Genomic DNA, 22,006 nt, shown 5'->3' on the forward strand with positions numbered 1-22,006 from the left:
TGGAAGTACTGAAAGGTTCTATCAAAGATGGCAATATTTCATATCCCATGTTTCAAACTTAAAAGTGTTACCCACTTAGAGGTGCCTGTTAGTGCTTGGCACTCATTCAGGTGTTTTCATATACTTTTTCTTTCCTTTTTGCAATTTTATTTATGTGTGGGTGTGTATTTACATTATGGTGTTTAGAGTAATAGTTTAGTGAGCTGTTTTCTTTTTTTTTAATTTTTTTATTTATTTTTATTTTCTTTTTATTTATTTATTTTCTATTCTTTTCTTTTTGCATAATTAATTCTTATCCATCCACTATATCCATTTATTTTTATTTTATTTTTATGTTTCTATGTTGGAGGGGTTAAAAAAAAAGGGAAAAAAATCTTTGACTTGTGATTTTCTTTTAGTGATACTTGGTACACCACGGTCACTGAATGTAGTGATCGTTCTATTGTTTTTTTTTCTTCAAAATAGTTATGAAGATGTATGTACCATTGTTACTTTGGCTATTGATCTCAATAAAAAAATTAAAAAAAATAAAATAAAAATAAAAAATAAAAAAAGAAGAGCAGCTGCTGCAACAACTCCTGCTTCATCGTAGGATCTGGTCGTCTCCTGAGGTTCTTGTTCTGGGATCATCGTTGGTGTCTGAGGTGGAAGATCAGCAGCTGCTGAAAAAGAAGTCACAATAAAATTCACATGTTTTCCAATCAGTTCATGTCCAGAATTAATGACACAACTGCTTCAGGTTGAACCGGAAAAATCAGGACAATTTCATCTTTGTTAGTGTACAAAAAGTGGATTAAAAGGGATGCTGGTGCAGGATTGTCCTTCCTGTTTTACCTCTGTTGGATTTACAAGTGTCACCGTGAGGAGGACGGTTCATGGCTGCTGTGGACACAAATCCAACATTTGTATTGGACTGCAATATGGTTTCCTCCGCAGGGTGGCTGGACGCTCCCTTAGAGATAGGGTGAGGAGTTCGGTCACCCGGGAGGAGCTCGGAGTCGAGCCGCTGCTCCTCCACATTGAGAGGAGTCAGCTGAGGTGGCTTGGGCATCTGTACCGGATGCCTCCTGGACGCCTCCCTAGGGAGGTGTTCCAGGCATGTCCCACCGGGAGGAGACCCCGGGGAAGACCCAGGACACGCTGGAGAGACTATGTCTCTCGGCTGGCCTGGGAACGCCTCGGACTCCCCCCGGAAGAGCTGGAGGAAGTGTCTGGGGTGAGGGAAGTCTGGGCATCCCTGCTGAGGCTGCTGCCCCCGCGACCCGGTAACGGATAAAGCGGGAGAAGATGAGTGAGTGAGTGTATTGGACTGATATGGATATTCAAAAAGACAATTTTATCCAGTTTTTGTACACTCACATAGTTAAACTAGGGGCTCTAGCGAAGGATCCACTTCTACTAAGAAACTTCCTGATACACATACATTACATAACACAGTGGTGAATGTTGGTTCCAGTGTCTCAGGTCCACTTTCAGACCACAGTCAGTCCAACAGTGAGAATCATCTGTTTCATCAACTTCTACTGAGAGGACTTACCAGAGACGAGGACTTCACAGCTGGCAGACCCCCATCCAGACTCTGTGTCCAGTCTACACCAGTACTGTCCTGAGTCCTCAGTCCTGAGTCTGGACATGTGGAGTCTTAGTCGTCCCTCTCTCAGAGCATCTCTGTCGCTCTGGACTCGTCCTCTAAACTGTTGATCGTGATAAAAGGTCATCTCAACTCCGTTCACCACAAGAAACAGGACTAAGGGTCTGAGATAAGTTCTGAGTTCACAGTAGATGTCAGGAGGTCTGGAGGAGGTTCCAGGTTTGGGGGTGAAGGTCCACTCCAGGGTGATGTTGTGGTTCTCCTCTGTCTGATAGGAGCTCTGTGTCACATTCACTACAAATGTTGCTGCTGAGGAGACAGAAAGGGAAAGAGAGGAGAATGTTGACACAATTCTGTAGTTTTTGTACTTTTAAACCAGTAACGTACTTCATGTGAAACTCTAAAATGTGAGTGTGGTATTAGAGCTGTCAGAGCTCTTTTATCAGCCACAATGACATATTTGGAAAAACAACTTTTATTAAATTATAACTTGATTCTATAGATAAAAATGATGTAATAAACTGAACATAGATATAAGGACTGAGAGCTCTGAGTCGTGGATCTGTTAGTGATGTTAAAGTGTGTTTAAGTTAATAAAGTGAATATTTAAACTGACCACAGACATGTGATGTGAGGATGATGAGCAGCAGGATCCTGCAGATCATCTTCTCCCTGTGAGGGACACAGAGCTGGAGAGTCGCCCACACATGAGGTCAAAGTTCACACTTTACAGCTACAACAACAAACATCTACAGTGTGACTTCATCCAACACCTCCTTTCTGATCAGATGGACAGTAAAAAAAGTCAGATGATGACGCTGCAACTAGTGTCCATGTAAACCTGTGTCCTCCGTCGCTTCAGAGAGAATCTTTTTAAAACTGGTGAAAAGGCTCAGATCAGATATGGTCTTCAATTCCCAGCTCGGCTGCAGGTAACATTCAACGGCGGGAGATACAGCTTTGTTGCACCGGAGGAGGCTGAGAAGTTTTACACGGAGACTATAGCCCCGACGCTCTCGGCGGGCCAGGCTGCCGGTGCTGCCGCTACGGGATGACTCTCCACGTACTCGCAGCTTGTTGCTGCCTCATAACGGCCGCGCAGGCATTACCTCAGGCGGCTCAAAGCATGTGGGACTTATATTAAAACGGTTCCTATCAGTTTTGGAGCTGCCAATATCCTATCGCGGGTGGTGAGTGCTACATTTTGTGCTCATACAGTTGGTTCTTGTTACGGTGTTTTGCAAGTTTGTCACTATATATTGTTACACTTGGAGCACTGGTTTAGTGCTGATAGGATGCACAGTGTAAGGTTTTTTAGACGCCTGGTTTTTGGAGGGGGAGGGTTAGTTGATGTTTTGTTTTTGTTTTTGTCTCTCTCCACACGGTTTTTTTTTTTTTTTTTTTTTTTATCTGAGCAAAAGGCGTTATATGTTGTGTATGGGTGTAACATTTGGGTATCTAGACAGACTTCTTGCATACACTGTCTGGGGTTATGGCTAATAATACAACAATAAGACTGTGTACCTGGAATGTCCATGGGATTCATGACCCTATTAAGCGCAAGAAAATACTGAATTATTTAAAAAAAGAGAGGGTGCAGATAGCTCTAATTCAAGAGACACACTTAGATGATAATGAGCATTCCAAATTAAAGAGAGAGTGGGTGGGCCAGGTCTACTTCTCCTCTTTTACTTCCAGGAGCAGAGGTGTAGCCATTCTTGTTGATAAGTCTTTACCTCTGACAGAGGTGGAGGTTAAAGCTGACACCTCAGGTAGATATGTTATGATTAAAGGGACACTTTATGGGGATGCAGTCTCTTATTTAAATGTTTATGCCCCCCCCCATTCGCTCTCCTGACTTTTTTACTGAGGTGTTTTCCTTATTCTCTGAGTGGATAGTTGAATCCTCTGTAGTAGCTGGTGATTTTAATTGTTGCCTAAATCCCCGCCTCGATAGGTCCAGTAAAACAGTACAATCTAACGAGGGGCATGGCCAGTCCTTATTCGGATGCAGTAGCGATATCAATTTTATTGATACATGGAGGACACTTCATCCGACTGACAGACAATATACATTTTATTCCAGGGTACACAAATCCTCCTCTAGAATTGATTATTTTTTTACTCCTAAATCTGCACTTCACCGGGTGCTTTCCTGCTCAATTGGTAATATTATTATTAGTGATCATTCACCAGTGTTTTTGGTCATGTCAGGCATGGCACAACGCCCCAGGGGACAGTGGCGGTTTCCGAACCATCTTCTTAAAAACCCAAACTTTAGAGTATATCTCACTGAACAGTTTAAACATTTTATTAATGAAAATGACAACCCGGGTGTGTCTCCTAGTTTGCTTTGGGAGACCGCCAAGGCTGTTCTCCGTGGTTTCACTATATCATTCTCTGCAAATTTGAAGAAAAAACTGAGAGCAGAACAACAAAAACTAGATAAAACATTATCCAAGCTGCAAGGAGAATTTAACCTCAACCCATCTGCGGACTTAAGGCTTGAGATTGATGCCACTGCTGCAGCTCTAGACACTCTTCTATCCAAAGAGGCACAAAAATCCATGTTACTTGCCAAGCAAAGGATGCATGAATTTGGGAATAAGGCGAGCAAATACTTGGCAAATCTAGTTAAGGCAAAGACTGGCTCTCAAGCCATCCCGGTTATAAAAGACAGATCTGGTAAAAGAGTTCATAATTCTAAGATATTAACAACTCATTCCTAGAATTTTATGAGGGTCTGTATAATTCGGAATCAGGCTGCAATTCGGAGGCTCTAATGAATAACTTTTTCTCACGTATTAAACTCCCTCAAGCTTCTGATACACAGAAAGAGCTGCTAAATAAACCTATTACCCGACAGGAAGTTATAGAGGCTATTAATGTATTACAAAATAATAAGGCCCCTGGACCGGACGGCCTGACACCTGAATTTTTCAAAGTTTTTCAGAATATGCTGATAGATCCTTTGCTTAGTATGTTGACCTACTCCTTTGATTCTGGGACTCTTCCCAATACTATGATGGACGCGAACATTTCATTAATTTTGAAAAAAGGTAAATCTGCAGATGACTGTGCCTCTTACAGGCCAATTGCATTGCTAGACGTGGACAGGAAACTACTCGCTAAAATACTAGCCAGAAGGCTTGAGCGTGTCCTTCCGGATATTATTTCAGTGGATCAAACTGGTTTCATTCTGGGTCGTAACTCATGCAATAATGTGAGAAGGCTCCTAAATCTTATTCAGCATGGGGCACAGTCGAAGGCCCGATCTCTTGTGATTTCATTGGATGCAGAGAAGGCCTTCGACAGGGTTGAATGGCCGTACCTGATGCATGCTCTCTCAAAATTTAATTTAGGTGACAACCTTATCAGGTGGATATCGCTCCTGTATGCCGCCCCTCGGGCCTCAGTTATAACGAACGGCATGTCGTCCCCTGCGTTCGCAGTAAGGCGCGGCACCAGACAGGGTTGTCCAGTCTCACCCCTCCTGTTTGCTCTTGCTATAGAACCTCTGGCGGAGGCCATCAGGATGGATTCGCTAGTGACAGGTATAGAGGTGGGTCCTACGCGGCACAAAATTTCCCTCTACGCAGACGACGTCCTCCTCTATCCTAGTAACCCACAGGCTTCCATTGCAAGGGTAGTTGAGATAATTAACTCTTTCGGCCAATTTTCAGGCTATAAGATTAATTACTCTAAATCTGAAGCAATGCCGCTGACTCCCAATATGTCCTGGTCTTTAAATTGCTCTGTCCCTTTTCGTTGGTCCCCATCAGGTTTTGTCTACTTGGGCATACACATAACCCCATCCCTTTCTGGTTTGTACAAAGCTAATTGTATTCCCCTAATTCGCAGGATCAGAGAAGATTTGGCTCGTTGGACATCTCTGCCACTGTCCCTTCTGGGTAGGGTGAACCTCTTTAAAATGAATATTCTTCCGCGGTTGTTGTACCCCTTCCAAATGATCCCGGCCCTTCTAACAAGGAAATCAGTTTCGGCTCTGAATAGTTCACTGTCCTCCTTCCTTTGGAAAAATAAGCGGGCTAGATTAAAACTCACTACGCTACAGCGCCCTTTCGAGGAAGGGGGATTAGCGGTTCCAGATATTAAACGCTACCAGATCGCATGTTTAGGTTACTATTTATGGCAGTGGTTTAGAGAGGACCCAGACTCGACGTGGCTCACTTTAGAAGCGGCCCCAGTGTCCCCTATTCCTCTCCGCAACATTCTGTACGTGTCTAAGAAGTGGATTCAGCTGAATATAAGAGGCAACTTTTTGTTGCAGAATACTTTAAAAGCATGGAAACTTATGAGGAAACTTGAAAACCGGGAAGGCTTCATCTCTCTCCTCACACCTATCCACCTGAACCCGGACTTCCCTCCTGGCCGGATAGATCAGGCTTTCTCCATGTGGTCCAGCAGAGGTATAAAGACGGTAGCTGGTTTGCTAAGGGACGGCTCTATGATGTCCTTTAGTCAATTAAGAGAAGAATACAATCTCCCGCAGAATAATCATTTTAGATACCTGCAGATACGCAGCTTTATCACCTCTGCTATTAACTCACATCCTAAAGGGTTTTGTCTCTCAGCTGTGGAGAAGGCCATCCAAAATCCGGACACTAGAAAACTAATTTCCAGGTTTTATAGGGCTTTGTCAATCCCAAATAGTGAAAACACAGCTTGTGCCAGGTCTCTTTGGGAAACTGATTTGAGGGTGGCTACGGGGACGATGTTTGGTTAAGCTCCGCAGGTTGCCTGTTTACTAACAAAGCCAGGGAACTGCAATTTAGGGTCATACATAGGCTTCAAATCACACCCATGAAACGTAATAAATTCAATCCATTGCTTTCCAAGTACTGTAACAAATGTAAAATTGCTGATGGTCTGTATTTCCATTGTATTTTTGAATGTCCTTTTATTATGACTTTTGGACCAAAGAAGTTAAAGAAATCAACATTATATTTAAAAAAAACACTTGCCTTAGAACCTATATTCTGTATTTTGGGAGTACAATCTGTGCCTTTGAACCTCTGTCCCTCTTCGATGAAGCTGCTCAAGGTGCTGCTGTTCAGTGCAAGGAGATGTGTTCTCCTCAAGTGGATTTCAGACTCTGTTCCTACAGTCTCGCAATGGATCCGGTCAGTTATAGAACTCATCCCTTTGGAAGCTATTAGCTTCTGGCTCAAGGACAAACCGTTTCTGTTTTTTCGCATCTGGGACCCTTTTCTAGAATATATTGGGGACAACGGTGCTCAAGCTCTTCGGAGCGGGCTTTATGGTCTGGCATGGCCTGACATTGAAAGGTACATGTCCAGGTTCTGATATGCAACAAGCTGTTACCCTGATATCATGTGACTACCCCTTCTGTCTTTGTTACTACTTATTTACTTGTTACTTATCTTATTTATGTTCACTAATTTTGGTAGGTGCGCCTTTTAACTCTTTAAGTTTTACCCCCCGTTTTTTTTTTATTTATTTTAATTAATTTATTTATTTTTTTTATTTATTTATTTATTTATTTATTTAAATTTTGTTTACTTATTTATATATATATAAAAAAAAAAAAAAAAAATCAATACAGGTTATATGGTCTTGTTCATATGTTAATAAAATCAGGACAACATCATAACTGAAAAAAAAAAAAAAAAAAAAAAAAACTGGTGAAAAGAAACAGTTTGAAGCAGTGAGACAAAATCCTGTTTCTCACTAAAATCTGTAATATAAACCTTTAAAACATCACTACAAAGTCCACGTTCACAAGTCCAGGTACTGACACACGTGTGAGTGAATTACAGGCTGAAATCTTTAATCAGAAAGTATCTGATGATCAAACATCTGCAGCTCCACAGAACATGTTCAGGACTTCATCATTTCTCTCACTTGAATGAGACATTGAACCCAAACAGAAACAGATGAACTTCATTCCTATAATTTACTTTTTTTGTCAAACAACCATTTGCTAAACAATCATGGGCTGCTCTCTCCCCCCACTGGAGCGACCGCTGCATTAAAAACACAAAACAGATCACAATGGACACTTCTCACCCTGGACACTCTCTGTCTGCACTGCTGTCCCCAGGTAGACGGTAATTAAACAAAAACATGGTGTAAAAGCTACATTGAGTAAAAGTATGTTATACAAAGGGTTCTAAAAATAATTAAAGCTGCAAGCAGCGACGACCGGGCCCTCGCACCCTTGTGCACGTTCAGGCTGCAGTGGAAGTGCTTGTATGACTTGCATGTAGATTCTTCAGGTCTGGACATTTAGCGGATGACACCACCCACAACTCTCTATATCAAACCATTCAAAAGTTGGCAGAAAGTAGGAACTATCAAATATCGACCAATCAGAAGAAGGGGGGGCGCGCTCTTTGGCGTCTATCGTTGCTACTGAGAAAAACTGAGAAAAGTAGTCGTCGCAGGATGTAGACACACATTTTGATGTATAACACACGTTACACGTGCACGTTACGGTTCGGGGCATATTAACGGCCGAAGAAATGGCATAAATTGCGCCAAATTACACGATTAATTCAAAATGGCCGACTTCCTGTTGGGTTTCGGCCATGGCGCCAAGAGACTTTTCTTTAAGTTGTGACATGATACAGGTGTGTGCCGATTTTTGTGCATGTACATCAAACCGTTGTGGGGCTTGAGGTACAAAGTTTTCTAGGGGGTGTCACAGTCTGTCAGTGTCTGTGTCTATTTGTTTGTGTGTGTTCTGTGGGCGTATAGGCTTGGCTCCAGCTCTCAGCTTGGCACACCTGGTTCCAGTTCCGTCGTCTCCTCACCTCCTTGGCGTCAGCTAATCATCCCCAGTCTACAAATGTTTGGAGATCCTGCAGCGCCGATGCCAGATCATTTCACAACCCTAGTGCGTGGTAACGCTTCTAGTCTACCTGTCCAGTATATTTCCTAGTTTAGCATTTTTGGAAAACTCTGGGTTACAAAGGTAACCCCAGTTTAGTTAGTGAGTGCAGATTTTGTGCTCTTCGTGATTTTTGATTCCTGCCCTTCTCCTCCTCAGAGAATCTCCGCCAGCCGTTTGCCTTGCCTGCCTGCCTGCCTACCTGCCACTCAGCCTCAGCCTGCTCACCAGCACACTAGAATCCCGCTGCCCTCCGGATTGCTTTTTTCCTGCATTTTTTTAATAAACACCCTTGGACTTTGACTTTGTTGTGTTCTGCTTTTGGGTCCGCCAGTTTAACTAATCGTGACAGAACGATCTGGCCTAATATGGACCCAGTGGAACTTGGTAGGGTGAAGGAGGCCGTTGCTAATCAGGGACAGCTTTTAGGCAACCATGATTCACTGCTTCAAAGACTTGTTGATCAGATGACTGTGATCTCCAACCAGCTTACTGCTCTCACCATTGCATCGCAGGCGAAAGCTCCACCTCCTGAGGCACCTCCAACCGTACCTGCTGCTCCAGCTTCTGCCGCTGTTCCTCATGCAGAGCCACACATCCCCCCACCAGCTAAGTACTCTGGCAATCCTAACACTTGTCGGGACTTTTTAACCCAAGTCCAGCTAAGCTTTGAAGCTCAACCGTCTCGCTATGGTCGTGAAGAAGCTAAGATAGCCTATACTGCTAATCTACTGGAGGGTCCTTGTGGCAGGGTGGAGGAGGTGCAGCCACTCAGGCTGACGGGACACAGGTGTGGCTGGTCAGCCTCTCCACCCTGCCAGCCTTATAAGAGGAGAAGCTGCTGCTGAGACGGTTGGTCAGACTGAAGCTGAAGCTGCTGAGTGAAGCTGTGCTTGTGCACGTGTGTCCTGGGTGTTTGGCAATAAAGGGTTCTGCACAAAACTCCGTGTCCTCTCTATCCTGTCGGTCGGGCCCCGTAGCACTCGCCGTGCTACACTGGCACCCAACGTGGGGCCCAACGGGATGGAGAAGGGAGGCACGGAGGGGACCCTGGACGCGCTCGCCCATGCCATGGCGGACCTGGCCGCCCTGCTCCAGGACCAGGGCGAGCAGCAGCTTGCTGTGCTGGCGGCATTGATGCCCGCGGAGCGACCCACCCCTGCGCCACGCTTGAGGTACGCCGCAGCAGTGCGGGAGGAGCTGGTGGCGCCGCAGCTGAGAGGCAGAAGCTGCGGGCCGCCAAGCGACGGCTCCCGAGACGGCGGGACCCGGGGAGCAGCCCCGGCGCGAGTTTGGCGTTGGGGGTGTGTGGCAGGGTGGAGGAGGTGCAGCCACTCAGGCTGACGGGACACAGGTGTGGCTCGTCAGCCTCTCCACCCTGCCAGCCTTATAAGAGGAGAAGCTGCTGCTGAGACGGTTGGTCAGACTGAAGCTGAAGCTGCTGAGTGAAGCTGTGCTTGTGCACGTGTGTCCTGGGTGTTTGGCAATAAAGGGTTCTGCACAAAACTCTGTGTCCTCTCTATCCTGTCGGTCGGGCCCCGTAGCACTCGCCGTGCTACAGTCCTCCTCTCAGTTATTTCAATGCCCTCCGTGAGCAGCGTTCTCCTGCAGTCCAATCCTTTTCTGCCCTTGTCACTGAACTCAAGCGAGTCTATGACCCATACGAGGACAGCAGGCAGCTCAACAGCTTCTGAGACTTCGCCAGGGCAGGCGCTCAGTAAGAGAATTTGCCTCTGAATTCCGGTCCCTTGCTGTGGAGTCGGGGTGGAACGACCAAGCCCTACTCACAGCTTTTCAAAATGGGCTCAGCCGTGCCATTGGGAGGGAAATTGCACTTAGACATGGGCAGCTCTCTCTAGATGATGCCATTACAACTGCCATCAACATCTCTGACCAAATGTCCCAGTGGCAAGCCGAGTCAATTCCTCCTAGGTCTTTTCCCAGTAGCAGAGACCCACCAGCTGAGGTCAGACCTCCCGTGTCACAAGCCTTGACCCCTAGTCCTCCAGATGCGGAGCCCATGCAGGTGGGTCGAGCCCGCCTTACACCAGAAGAGCACACTCACCGGAGGCGCACAGGGGTGTGCCTTTACTGTGGCAATCCTGGCCATTTCATTGCTACCTGTCCCGTGCGGCCAAAAGATTAGGCTCCCCAGTTACAGTGGGGGTTCTGGTGAGCCAGGCTGTCTCTTCCCCCAAACCCTTGTGCAGAATGCAGTTCTCAGCTACTCTTCGTTGGCAATCTCAATCCTTGTCCCTGTTTGCTCTGGTGGATTCTGGTGCAGATGAAAACTTCCTGGATGCGGGTGTTGCCTCTCAAATGGGCTTAACCATCGAGCCGCTTCCTTCACCTGTGAGGGCCAATGCTCTGACTGGTCGCCTCCTCGCTCAAGTCACTCACCGATCCGAACCTGTGCACCTCCTGGTGTCAGGCAATCATCACGAACAGATCCAGTTCCACATAATCTCGTCCCCACACGCTCCCATAGTCCTTGGTCAGCCCTGGCTGGTTTTGCACAATCCTCTTATTGACTGGGCCGCGGGTAAAGTCGTGAGCTGGAGTCCCCACTGCCATTCCACCTGCCTGCGGTCTGCTCGCTCTCCTAATGAGGGTACCATTTCCCCTATTATCTCTGAGCCACCAGACCTTTCCAATGTACCTCCAGTATACCATGACTTAAGTGAAGCCTTCAGTAAGCAACGTGCTTTGTCTCTCCCTCCGCACCGCCCCTATGACTGTGCTATCAACCTTCTTTCTGGAGCTCCCCTGCCATCCAGCCGGTTATACAACCTGTCTCGTCCAGAGAGGGAGGCAATGGAGAAGTATATCCATGACTCATTGGCTGCCGGCATCATTCGACCCTCATCCTCCCCAGTGGGCGCAGGCTTCTTCTTTGTGAGCAAGAAAGATGGCTCTTTACGTCCCTGTATTGACTACAGAGGTCTCAATAACATCACCGTCTAAAACAAATACCCTTTACCTCTACTTGCCTCTGCCTTCGAGCCCCTACAAGGCGCCACCATTTTCTCCAAATTGGATCTCCGTAATGCTTACCACTTAATTAGAGTCCGAGCTGGAGACGAATGGAAGACGGCATTTAAAACACCACTCGGCCACTTCGAGTACCTTGTCATGCCTTTTGGCTTAACGAATGCCCCAGCTGTGTTCCAAGCCTTGGTCAACAACGTTCTCCGTGACCTGCTTAACCGAACAGTCGTTGTGTACTTGGACGACATCCTGATTTTCTCCCGGAACCTAAAAGAACACGTGGGTCATGTCCGAGAGGTGCTTCAGCGTCTTCTAGAGAACAAGCTCTACATAAAAGCGGAGAAATGTGAATTCCATGTTCCATCTACTAGATTCCTGGGATTCATCGTGGAGAGTGGCCAGGTGAAGGCAGACCCTGAAAAGGTGCGTGCAGTCGTTGACTGGCCTCAACCAACCTCGGTCAAGCGTCTACAGAGTTTCCTTGGGTTCGCCAATTTCTATAGACGTTTCATCAGGGACTATAGTTGTGTAGCCGAACCCCTCACCAGGCTCACCTCCCCAACCAACCCTTTCACCTGGACCACCGAGGCTGATGCAGCCTTCAAAGAACTAAAGACACGGTTTACCACAGCTCCTGTACTCATCCACCCTGACCCCTCACGCCAGTTTATCGTCGAGGTTGATGCCTCTGAGTCAGGGGTGGGGGCCGTCCTTTCTCAAAGATCTGCCAAAGACCAGAAGCTCCACCCATGTGCGTTCTTTTCCTGTCGTCTCGAGCCCGCCGAACGCAATTACGACGTGGGAAATCGGGAGCTACTTGCTGTTAAACTTGCGCTAGAAGAATGGAGGCACTGGCTTGAGGGAGCTGAACACCCTTTCATCATTTGGACAGACCATAAGAACCTGACCTATATCCAGTCTGCAAAACGCCTTAACTCTCGTCAGGCCCGGTGGGCTCTGTTCTTTGGCCGGTTTCGCTTCACGCTGACCTACCGCCCAGGCTCCCGCAACGTCAAGCCGGATGCCTTGTCCCGTCAATTCACCTCTGAGGACCGCCCCAGTCCGGAGCCCATTATACCCCCATCCTGTATTGTGGCTGCAGTGACTTGGGACATTGAGTCATTAGTTCGAGGAGCGAACCAATGGACTTGTGACCTGTCCAGGGTGTAACCCCTGCCTCTCACCTGAAATGAGCTGGGATAGGCTCCAGCAGACCCCCGTGACCCTGAAAAAGGATAAAGCGGGTATAGATAATGGATGGTTCGAGGAGCCCAGCGAGACCACCCTGAACCGTGTAATGTCCCTGATGATTGCCTTTTTGTGCCTGACCCTGTCCGCTCTCAAGTCCTGTCCTGGGCACACACATCCCGGTTTGCCTGCCACCCAGGGGTTGGCCGTACCCTGTCCCTACTAAAGCGCCATTTTTGGTGGCCTGCTATGGATGCCGACACTCGTGCCTTTGTGTCCGCCTGTTCTGTGTGTGCCCGAGGAAAGTCCTCCAACCAACTTCCTGCTGGCTTACTTCGTCCACTGCCTGTGCCCAGTCGACCTTGGTCCCATATTGCTCTGGACTTTGTAACCGGGCTCCCTCCGTCCCAGGGAAAATCTGTTATCCTTACCATAGTGGACAGGTTCTCTAAGTCTGCACATTTCGTGGCTCTTCCCAAGTTACTTACGGCATTGGAAACAGCTGACCTCCTGGTGCAACACGTGTTCCGTCTCCACGGCATCCCGGCTGACTTGGTTTCGGACAGAGGACCGCAGTTCGTGTCACAGGTCTGGAAAGCTTTCTGTCAAGCACTTGGAGCTTCTGTCAGAAGCTCCAAGGGACTGACATCTGGTTATCATCCCCAGTCTAATGGACAAACGGAACGAGCCAACCAGGACCTGGAAGCTGCGCTCTGTTGTGTTGCCTCCAAGAACCCTTCCTCCTGGAGCACCCACTTGGCCTGGGTTGAGTATGCCCACAACTCCCTGTCCTGTGCGGTGATAAAGAATTGTGACAGCTTGGCCCCCCTGCAGGGGCAGGTTGCCCCAGTCCTACCTCCTGCAGGGCTTTGAACTGGACTCAAGACCTTTTGAGGTAGCTCCAACTTTCTACCCAACTTCCTACCCCCCGGGCAGATCCCGACACCTGGAAGTTGGTTCAAACAGACTTTAATCAAGAGAGCACCCTATGGGGTGATTTGGAGGTCTGTGACAGTCATGCCAAATGTCTGATAATGACATTTGGCCCGATTCACATCCGACTGTAAATTACTTTTTGTCTCTCGCCTGATTCGTGTATTCCTGCATTTTGTTGTTAAACCCCTTGTATAAGAATCTGATTACAACGTCACTCGAGGTCAGCATTTCTACCAGACCCCTGGTCTGTGTAGACGTGCTCACCGCCGGCTCAATAAAACCTCATAAAACCACAAAGCGGACTTCTGAACTGGTTTGATAAATTCCTCAACAGCGGCCACGGGAATGTCGCCATTCTAGGGGTCCCTGGGTTACCAACCGCCTTTGTTCCCAGCGGAGGAGGACGACATCTCCGTTCCCTCTGTCCAGGCTCATATGCGGCGCTGCCGCAAGGTGTGGAAAGATGCTCGTTCGGCAATCCTCGGCTCTGTGGAGCGAAATGGGCGATACACTGACCGGCGCCGGTCCAGAGCCCCTGTGTACCAACCAGGTCAGTGGGTGTGGCTTTCCTCCAAAAACCTCCCCCTGAAGGTGGACTCCAAGAAGCTTTCGCCCCGGTATGTTGGTCCATATGAAATCATTTCCGTCATCAATCCTTCGGTGGTCAAGCTGAGGTTGCCTCCTCGCTGGAGGGTCCATCCCACCTTCCATGTCTCCCAGTTGAAGCCTGTGTCATCCAGTCCCCTGGCTCCACCTGATGTCCCCCCCCCCGCCCCCCCGCGTCATTGATGACCACCCTGCCTATACGGTCCGGTGGCTGCTGGATGTGCGGCGTCGTGGGAGGGGCTTGCAGTACTTGGTGGACTGGGAGGGGTACGGCCCTGAAGAGCGGTGCTGGGTGCCTCGGCGCTTCATCCTGGACCCTTCCCTCGTCTCTGCGTTCCACCGCAGTCACCCGGGCAGGCCTGGTGGGTCGCCTGGAGGCGTCCCTTGAGGGGGGGGCCCTGTCACAGTCTGTCAGTGTCTGTGTCTTGTCTATTTGTTTGTGTGTGTTCTGTGGGCGTATAGGCTTGGCTCCAGCTCTCAGCTTGGCACACCTGGTTCCAGTTCCCTCGTCTCCTCACCTGCCTGGCGTCAGCTAATCATCCCCAGTCTACAAATGTTTGGAGATCCTGCGGCGCCGATGCCAGATCATTTCACAACCCTAGTGCGTGGTAACGTTTCTAGTCTACCTGTCCAGTATATTTCCTAGTATAGCATTTTTGGAAAACTCTGGGTTACAAAGGTAACCCCAGTTTAGTTAGTGAGTGCAGATTTTGTGCTCTTCGTGATTTTTGATTCCTGCCCTTCTCCTCCTCAGAGAATCTCCGCCAGCCGTTTGCCTTGCCTGCCTGCCTGCCTACCTGCCACTCAGCCTCAGCCTGCTCACCGGCACACTAGAATCCCGCTGCCCTCCGGATTGCTTTTTTCCTGCATTTTTTTAATACACACCCTTGGACTTTGACTTTGTTGTGTTCTGCTTTTGGGTCCGCCAGTTTAACTAATCGTGACAGGGGGCGCTGTTGAGACATTAGGCCACGCCCATTAATGCAAACCATTAAATATCAAATTTAGGGGTGTAACAATATATCGTGCCACGAAATTTCGCGACACAAAAACGTCACAATACGTGTCGTGGAGGTGACAAAGTGTATCGCGATATTATGTTATTAATATTAATCTATTGTGTTGACTAGAAACGCGCATCCGACCGCGACCGCACCTCGACCCGCGGACCAAAATCTTACTCAGCTCAGAAGAAACTAGTCCCGTTTTACAGTCCCGTTTTGAGCTCTGAACTTTTACTAATGTAAGGCTGGTGTAGAGTTAAGCCTTACCTTATTAAATTAAACCTTTTTCTGGTCGTGAGTAGGATAAACACGCAGGCAACTTCTGCTGAGCTCCAGTGTACTTTAATGTCCGCTCAACAGCGTAGGATTTTAGAGCATCAACACAGCACCTAGTGCTGTATCACTCCGCCCAATCTAAAACATATTAACAACTACAGATAAACTGATTGGTGTCATTATAGTCCCTGATTTACATCAGAATATAAAGAATATATTTATAAAATAATGAACCTTGAATTACCAAAATAAACTTCTTAACAAAAATAAATCTCCTCTTACACTTATAAGGTGAGCATGAATCAATCTTTTTTATGATGCAAAATTGTATGTATTTATTTACTTTTATTTATTTATTTATTTATTTAATTTTAGTTGTTAAATTAGAAATAAAAAAAAGTCAAATCATACATGAGAGAAACTATTCAGTTTGTGGCAAAATATGTTTACTGAAGATGCATAATGCAAACCTGACATTTACTTTTAGTTCAGTTTGTGGAAAATGGTTGGCCTGGCTTTCTCTTTAAAACTTAAAAAGTTATAAAGCATTTCAAACTGTAACAATAGAGCAAACGTACAGCATTGTTTTGTATTTTGTGTCTTTCAAATAAAAGACAATTTTTTCCAGTCATATGTTCCTTATTCAAGGTTGTTAAAAAAATACTGCTATAATATCGTATCGTATCGTTATCGTGACTAGGGCTGAACGATATACCGTTATCGTATCTATATCGAGATATGAACATTCAAGACATTAATAACGGAAAAGCAACGATATAAACGATATATTTCCGCTCGCCCTGCTTGTAAAGCTCGAGAAGTCTCCATAAACACTACTTTTAAGATTGCCCTTGAACGCACCACTACGGCCAGCCAACCACAAAGCTTATTTCATGCTTGCTGTTGATCGACAGCTGAAGCCAACCAATGACAAACATAGGAGGGTGGGAGGGAGGGAGACTGAGATGCACACAGCCACACGCACAGGAGAGCGGAGAAGAGCGGAGAAATCCAAACGGAAGAAAGGAGACGAATGCGGATGATAATGCGGCCGGTGGCAGTGCAGAATCTAATTTTGTGCCAAAACATAAATCATCCTCCATTATTTGGAGGTATTTTGGATTTAGAAAGGATGATGTCGACCAGAGCGAGGTGTTGTGACAGTCGTGCTTGGTGAAAATTGCGACGTGTATTTCGCAGCCATCCGTTTTTTTTTTTTGAAATTACAAAATAAAAATAGAGAAATAAACCAAAATAATCCGTTCCCCATCTTTTGTTTTGATAATAAAAAATTCATTGATGTGTTTGAAAATCGAAATTGGGAATTAAAACAGCGAGTGGAAAACTCTTTTCTCCATTTCCTATTCGTTGGAGGATACTGAAAAACAAGGATTGGACAAATGGGGGGATTGCACATGCGCAGTAATAAATTAAGAAAGTTGTTTCTGGTTCTTTTGTTGATCAGATTGAAAGTTAACATTTTTAGATATTTAATTGTTGAAACAGAAAATAAATCAAATATGAAACCTGGGAGTGAAACATGAGTTTAATCTGTAATCCGTCTTCACTTCGTCATGAAACTGCAGTGATGTTGTGACAGTCCGTTCAGCTGCAGCGTCCAATCAATAACATGTACTGAACTCCAACTCTAACTGCATTGGTTATTTATCGTTAAAGCGGAGCTACAGTAAAATATTTTGATTATTTATTATTGAGTGACTTTATGTTAATGTTGACGACTGGCAGTGAGTTCTAATCAATAAAACTGCACTCTTTTGATTTCTGATGTTTTTATTTTTCTGAAAAATGCTGGGTTTTCACCGAACCGAAGTCATATCGTATCGTATCGATATCGAGATATCTGGCATAAATATCGAGATATGAAATTTTGTCCATATCGTTCAGCCCTAATCGTGACCTCAATATCGTGTATCGTACCGTATCGTGAGATTAGTGTATCGTTACACCCCTAATCAAATTCCAAATGCCTGGCTTGGTGCAAAATTTGGTGACTTTTTGGGCACGTTTAGGGGGAAAAAAGACCCTCATTTCGTCTGAAAAATTAAAAAAAAAAAAAGAAAGAAAGAAAGAAAGAAAGAAAGAAAGAAAGAAAGAAAGAAAGAAAGAAAGAAAGAAAAAAATTCCTACAGATACAATAAGGCCTTTGAATTGTAAGTGCTCGGGCCCTAATTAATTTTATGTTCTCATTCATTTAAATAAATATTTTGTCTAAAGGTTTAGAAACAAATTTACAAAAGTTAAAAATTAGTAATATGTATTTTAGTGGTACGTGATGTTTCCCTGTCTGACTGTCTGTGAAGGTAACCTGAGTTCCAGGTGAAAGGTGACTTTACCTGTTAGTTAAGTTTCTATTTTTCACATTTGAGTATTAAGAGTTACTTCCAAATATACTGTCCTGTTACCCCAATAATTAGAAATAGATTTAATTACAAGTTTTTAGTAAGAGTACACTGTAAAAGAACTCAGAGCCCACTCAAGTAATTCAGGAGTAAACGAGGGCTACACAGAACAGAGAAATAAAAACAATAACAACCCGATTCAGAGACAGATTTTATCCTACATCTGTAACAAAACTCAATCTTATCAAAAAAGTACAAACTGATATGAGGGATTGTCTGCATGTGGAGGCTATTTTCAATTATTTATTGGTTTTAATCAGTTATTTGTTCTATTTTATGTTGTGTGTAAATGTTTTTTATACTATAGTATTTACCGTATTTTCGCGACCATTAGGCGCATATAAACATCTTTTTTTTTTTTCAAAATGTGTAGCGCGCCCAATAGCGCAGTGCGCCGAATGTGTGTTGTCGGGGGCTCTCACTGCGGCTCCCTCGCGGGAGCGCTTTTAGAAACACCGAGCGGAGGAACGATGGGTTTGATTAATGACGCTTGTTTTAATTTTTGATTATTCATTGGTGATTTAAAAAATGTTAGTACTTTGTAATAAAGACTTAAATAAAGCACAATCAAACTCAGTTTTGCTCCCGCTCTATTTTTAAATACGCACCCTTGTATGCTTGTATGTGTGTTGTTGTAAGGCGGCGCGCCATATGTGTGTGTAGATGGCAACTTTTCACACGGTATATACGGTATCTATTTATTTTTTAGCTTTCATTTACTTTCATTTCGTGGTTATAGAACAATGACAATAAAGATCTAATCTAATCTAATCTAAATCAGTGAGCGTGAGACACGTGCATTCCAACAAGTTCACACTCAACATACCAGTTCTCAGGCCTCCGCGGGTCTGCAGCTCGTCAGCTCATCAAAGGAGGTTAAAGAGATTGTAAAAGAGTTGTTCGGTGCTAGTTCATTTTGTAGCTTTGTTAGCTTTGTTTGGTTAGTTCTTTGCTGGCTGCCTTTTCCTTGTGATTTTCAAGTTCCCTGTGAGGAAGTTTTTTTTGTTTCAATTAAACCACACCGTGAGTTTTGGCTAAAGTTTAACCCGGTTTGGTGTCGTGTGCTTGGGTTCAAAGAAAACATCCGTAACACACAGCCTTTTTTGTTGCTGGGTAAAGTCCCTCAAGTTTGAATCCTGTAAATGTTGTTGTTATTATTATTATTATTATTATTATTTGGTTAAACCGTGAATCCCCCTGTTGTTGAATTGTATTATACAAATCAATTTCCCTTGACTCCCCCCCTAAATTACATATTCCTCCATGCGTGCACCCCCACCCCCAAAAATATTTAAAAACTCCCTCCAAGCAAACTTAAAAACTCGAGAGCCCTCACTGGTATTCAAACTGACGACTTTAAATGTATAGGAAGATGTGAAATAGTTGTAGTGAGTTCATGTTGAATGTGATTCTGGAGGAAAGTGGAGCAGAAGATGAGAATGTGACGTTAAAGAGAGCAGACATATTTTAGAGACACATACACCCTGCTGGATAAAACTGAATAAACACAACAGACACTCAGTACGTTTACATGCACAAACAGAAAGTCAAATTGTTGCTTTAATCGTCCCGATATCGAAGTTTTAAAAGCCACGTATACACTTTAGCCGGGCTGTAGTCGAACCGAAATGAAGCTCTTGAGATCGAATTTGTAGTGCCAGGTAATGCATCCGAATCCGATTTATTCCAGCATGTGTACCAACCCACGCTGAACCAAACTAGCGACCGCCCCAGGACTCCCCCTTCTGGAAGTGACGAGCTGCGGGAGCAGGAATAATAACAGTCACGGCATCACAACAACATGGTAATAGAATAAGAAGAGGAAGACTTTGCTGCATCGTACCTACAACATGATCAGCTTAGTATGTACAACATTTACAGAGCTGCTACATTTGTTAGCGTCCATTTTTTCGCATGTTGTTGTCCTCCTTGGTGCTTGTTTACTAATTGTACCAGAAGAACGTCCACGTGAAAGTGCGTGTGGCACCACCTAGTGTTGCGGAGTCGAACACACCTCACTCAATAATCGATTGTCAACTCGTGCATGTTTACTTGGATTTGAAACTCCAGTTTAATCGTTGTCTAGATTGTTGCCAATGAGGAAATCATGCGTTTCAGAAACACGTTTTCTTGCCTCTAAAGTTGTATTTCTGTCACATGACTGAGTTTATTAAACTATTGTTATGTCTGATTCTCCGTGAAATTATGGACAGAGGTGATGATAACCTGCAGCTTAATTGTAACTGAACTGGTTCCTGTCAGCTGTAAACACGACAACAACCACCCAGCAACCAGTATCTGTCACTAACTGCCCTCTCCCTCCTCCGTTTGTCTCTTAAAAGTCCAGAAGCAACAAACCGTGAGCCGCTCGGTGGTGCAGTGGGTTAAGCAAGCGGCTCATATACTGAGGCTACAGTCCTCCTGCAGCACCCTGCATGTCATCCCCATTCTCTCTCTCTACCCCCTCCCTGTCTGCAACTTGAATAAAGGGCCACTGGAGCCACACAATATCTTAAAAAAATAATAATTCCAGAAGCAACTAAACACGTACAGAACCGCAGGTTACTACAAGATGTGGTCCATTACTGAGCAGTTAGGGTCAAAGTTAGTTAGTAAAGCTCCATAATTATATCAACAAACTACCGTTGGTGAGTAAATCTTTATCAATGATCCAAAATACTTACATTTATGTTTCTTTGTGCGGCTGAGCAGTCCTGAACTTGAAATATTTGACCAAACTGTGAGAAGCTGAAACTCTGACACCGTTTATATCTGAGAAACAACGATTACAGCGAGGTGAGAGGAAATCTCTCCCCAAGGCTGCAGCCCCTTTATCAGACTGAAAGTATCAGTGTTCTGTAGCTTTTATATCTCCAGGAATGTTTTCTAACTGTAACCAGTTTCCCAGCTCTGATGCCTGCATGTCTTAAATACCTCCCTGCATCATACCGCACATAGACTTAAACAGTCCATGACATGACGACGACTGTTTACGTCAACAGGGGCCAAGATGAGACATTGATATGAAATGTTCTTTCTGTTTTGTGAATAATGCAACAGTTACACCTGTTGTCCAAAACTTTTGGTCCGATATTTGTTATGTTTTGCTGGAAACATTGAAAAAGAATTCAGCTGTTTGAAGGGAAGTGATTTTTGTCCTCCAAGACTAACAGAAATAAGACGACCCCTAATGAAACCTGTGAATAAAACTGACGGCAAAATAAAGAAGCACTGGCGGCGTCTGTGGCTGCAGGAGAGTTAACGTGGTGACTGGAATTAGGACATAATAAAAAATGCTTTACATCAGGTAAGGTTATCTACTCTTAAATTGTAAATGCCTTGTTTACATTCGTGATTGTCTGTGTGATGTAGAATAATAATCAAATGCAGCTACAATTTAATAAAGTTTTTTTTTTTTCCACGGCTTTACAATTTAATTTGCTGATTCTTTTTGTTGGACAAGAATATTAAGGTTTTTTAAATACCTGACATGTTTCGGCGATTCCTTTCACCTTCATCAGAGTCAGAAGATGGTGCTCTCCCCCACCTGGAGCAGCGTCCTAAAGGGGGGGGGTGGGCTGAGGGCGGGACTCACCAGTCAAATCTGACCGGCCCTCGAGGACAAGGGTTGAAGACCCCTCCTCCAGAGGATTAAGATATCATAGTATGAATCAGGAAATCTCTACCTAAAACTCCTGATTGTAAAACCAATCAGCACTAGTGGAAATATTGTGTAACTGCAGGTTTTCACCTGACACACAGAGAAAGGTGGAGCAGCACAACTCACCTGCCTCACCCATAACTGGTCCCTGGTCTAGTCTCAGGAACGGACCAACCCGGGGTTCCCCAGAGACAAAGGCGTATGGTGAGTAAGACACTGAGACGTCCGAAAGCCCACCGAGATCACTGATGACCAGTCCAGAAATGAAACATGTAGGTACCACATTAGTGGGCCACCAGCTCCCCCTGGTGGTCACTAATGGAGATGGAACCAAACATGTCAGGTTATATTGAAGCAAATGAGGAGGGTGGTGGGGGTTGTTGTTGGTGTTGATTAGGGATGGGAATCGATAATCGGTTCTTGTTCAGAACCAGTTCCCAGTGTTCCAATTCCTTGGAATCG

The 22,006-nt window shown here is 45.1% G+C and overlaps 1 protein-coding gene across 4 annotated transcripts; it reads right to left on the minus strand.

The window, feature by feature from the left end:
- Positions 1-301: 301 nt before the first annotated feature.
- On the minus strand, positions 302-20,702 carry LOC133420875 (butyrophilin-like protein 2). Of its 4 annotated transcripts, none has more exons than XR_009770649.1 (4): positions 20,568-20,702; positions 2,208-2,280; positions 1,538-1,897; positions 302-662 (listed from the first exon to the last, which is right to left on the minus strand). XR_009770649.1 is itself a non-coding variant. In XM_061710754.1 (4 exons), exons 2-4 carry the CDS (start codon positions 2,254-2,256, stop codon positions 466-468), a joined length of 609 nt encoding a protein of 202 aa, XP_061566738.1. In that variant the 5' UTR covers positions 2,257-2,280; positions 20,568-20,702; the 3' UTR covers positions 302-465. The 4 variants fall into 4 exon arrangements, 2 of the variants coding, with proteins under 2 accessions (XP_061566738.1, XP_061566739.1); XR_009770650.1 differs by having other exon boundaries at positions 302-659; positions 1,538-1,900; XM_061710754.1 differs by having other exon boundaries at positions 1,538-1,900.
- Between the last annotated feature and the right edge of the window lie 1,304 nt (positions 20,703-22,006).

The sequence above is a fragment of the Cololabis saira genome, chromosome 20 (assembly GCF_033807715.1).
Source record: "Cololabis saira isolate AMF1-May2022 chromosome 20, fColSai1.1, whole genome shotgun sequence".
NCBI lineage: Eukaryota > Metazoa > Chordata > Actinopteri > Beloniformes > Belonidae > Cololabis > Cololabis saira.

What these genes read in the sequence shown, in the direction of transcription:
- LOC133420875 (XM_061710754.1), bottom strand. Translation starts at nt 2,256, where the DNA reads ATGATCTGCAGGATCCTGCTGCTCATCATCCTCACATCACATGTCTGT. An exon ending in CCTCACATCACATGTCTGTG is followed by an intron (nt 1,901 to 2,207) that starts GTCAGTTTAAAT and finishes CTGTCTCCTCAG; the next exon opens with CAGCAACATTTGTAGTGAAT. An exon ending in CTGTGAAGTCCTCGTCTCTG is followed by an intron (nt 663 to 1,537) that starts GTAAGTCCTCTC and finishes CTTCTTTTTCAG; the next exon opens with CAGCTGCTGATCTTCCACCT.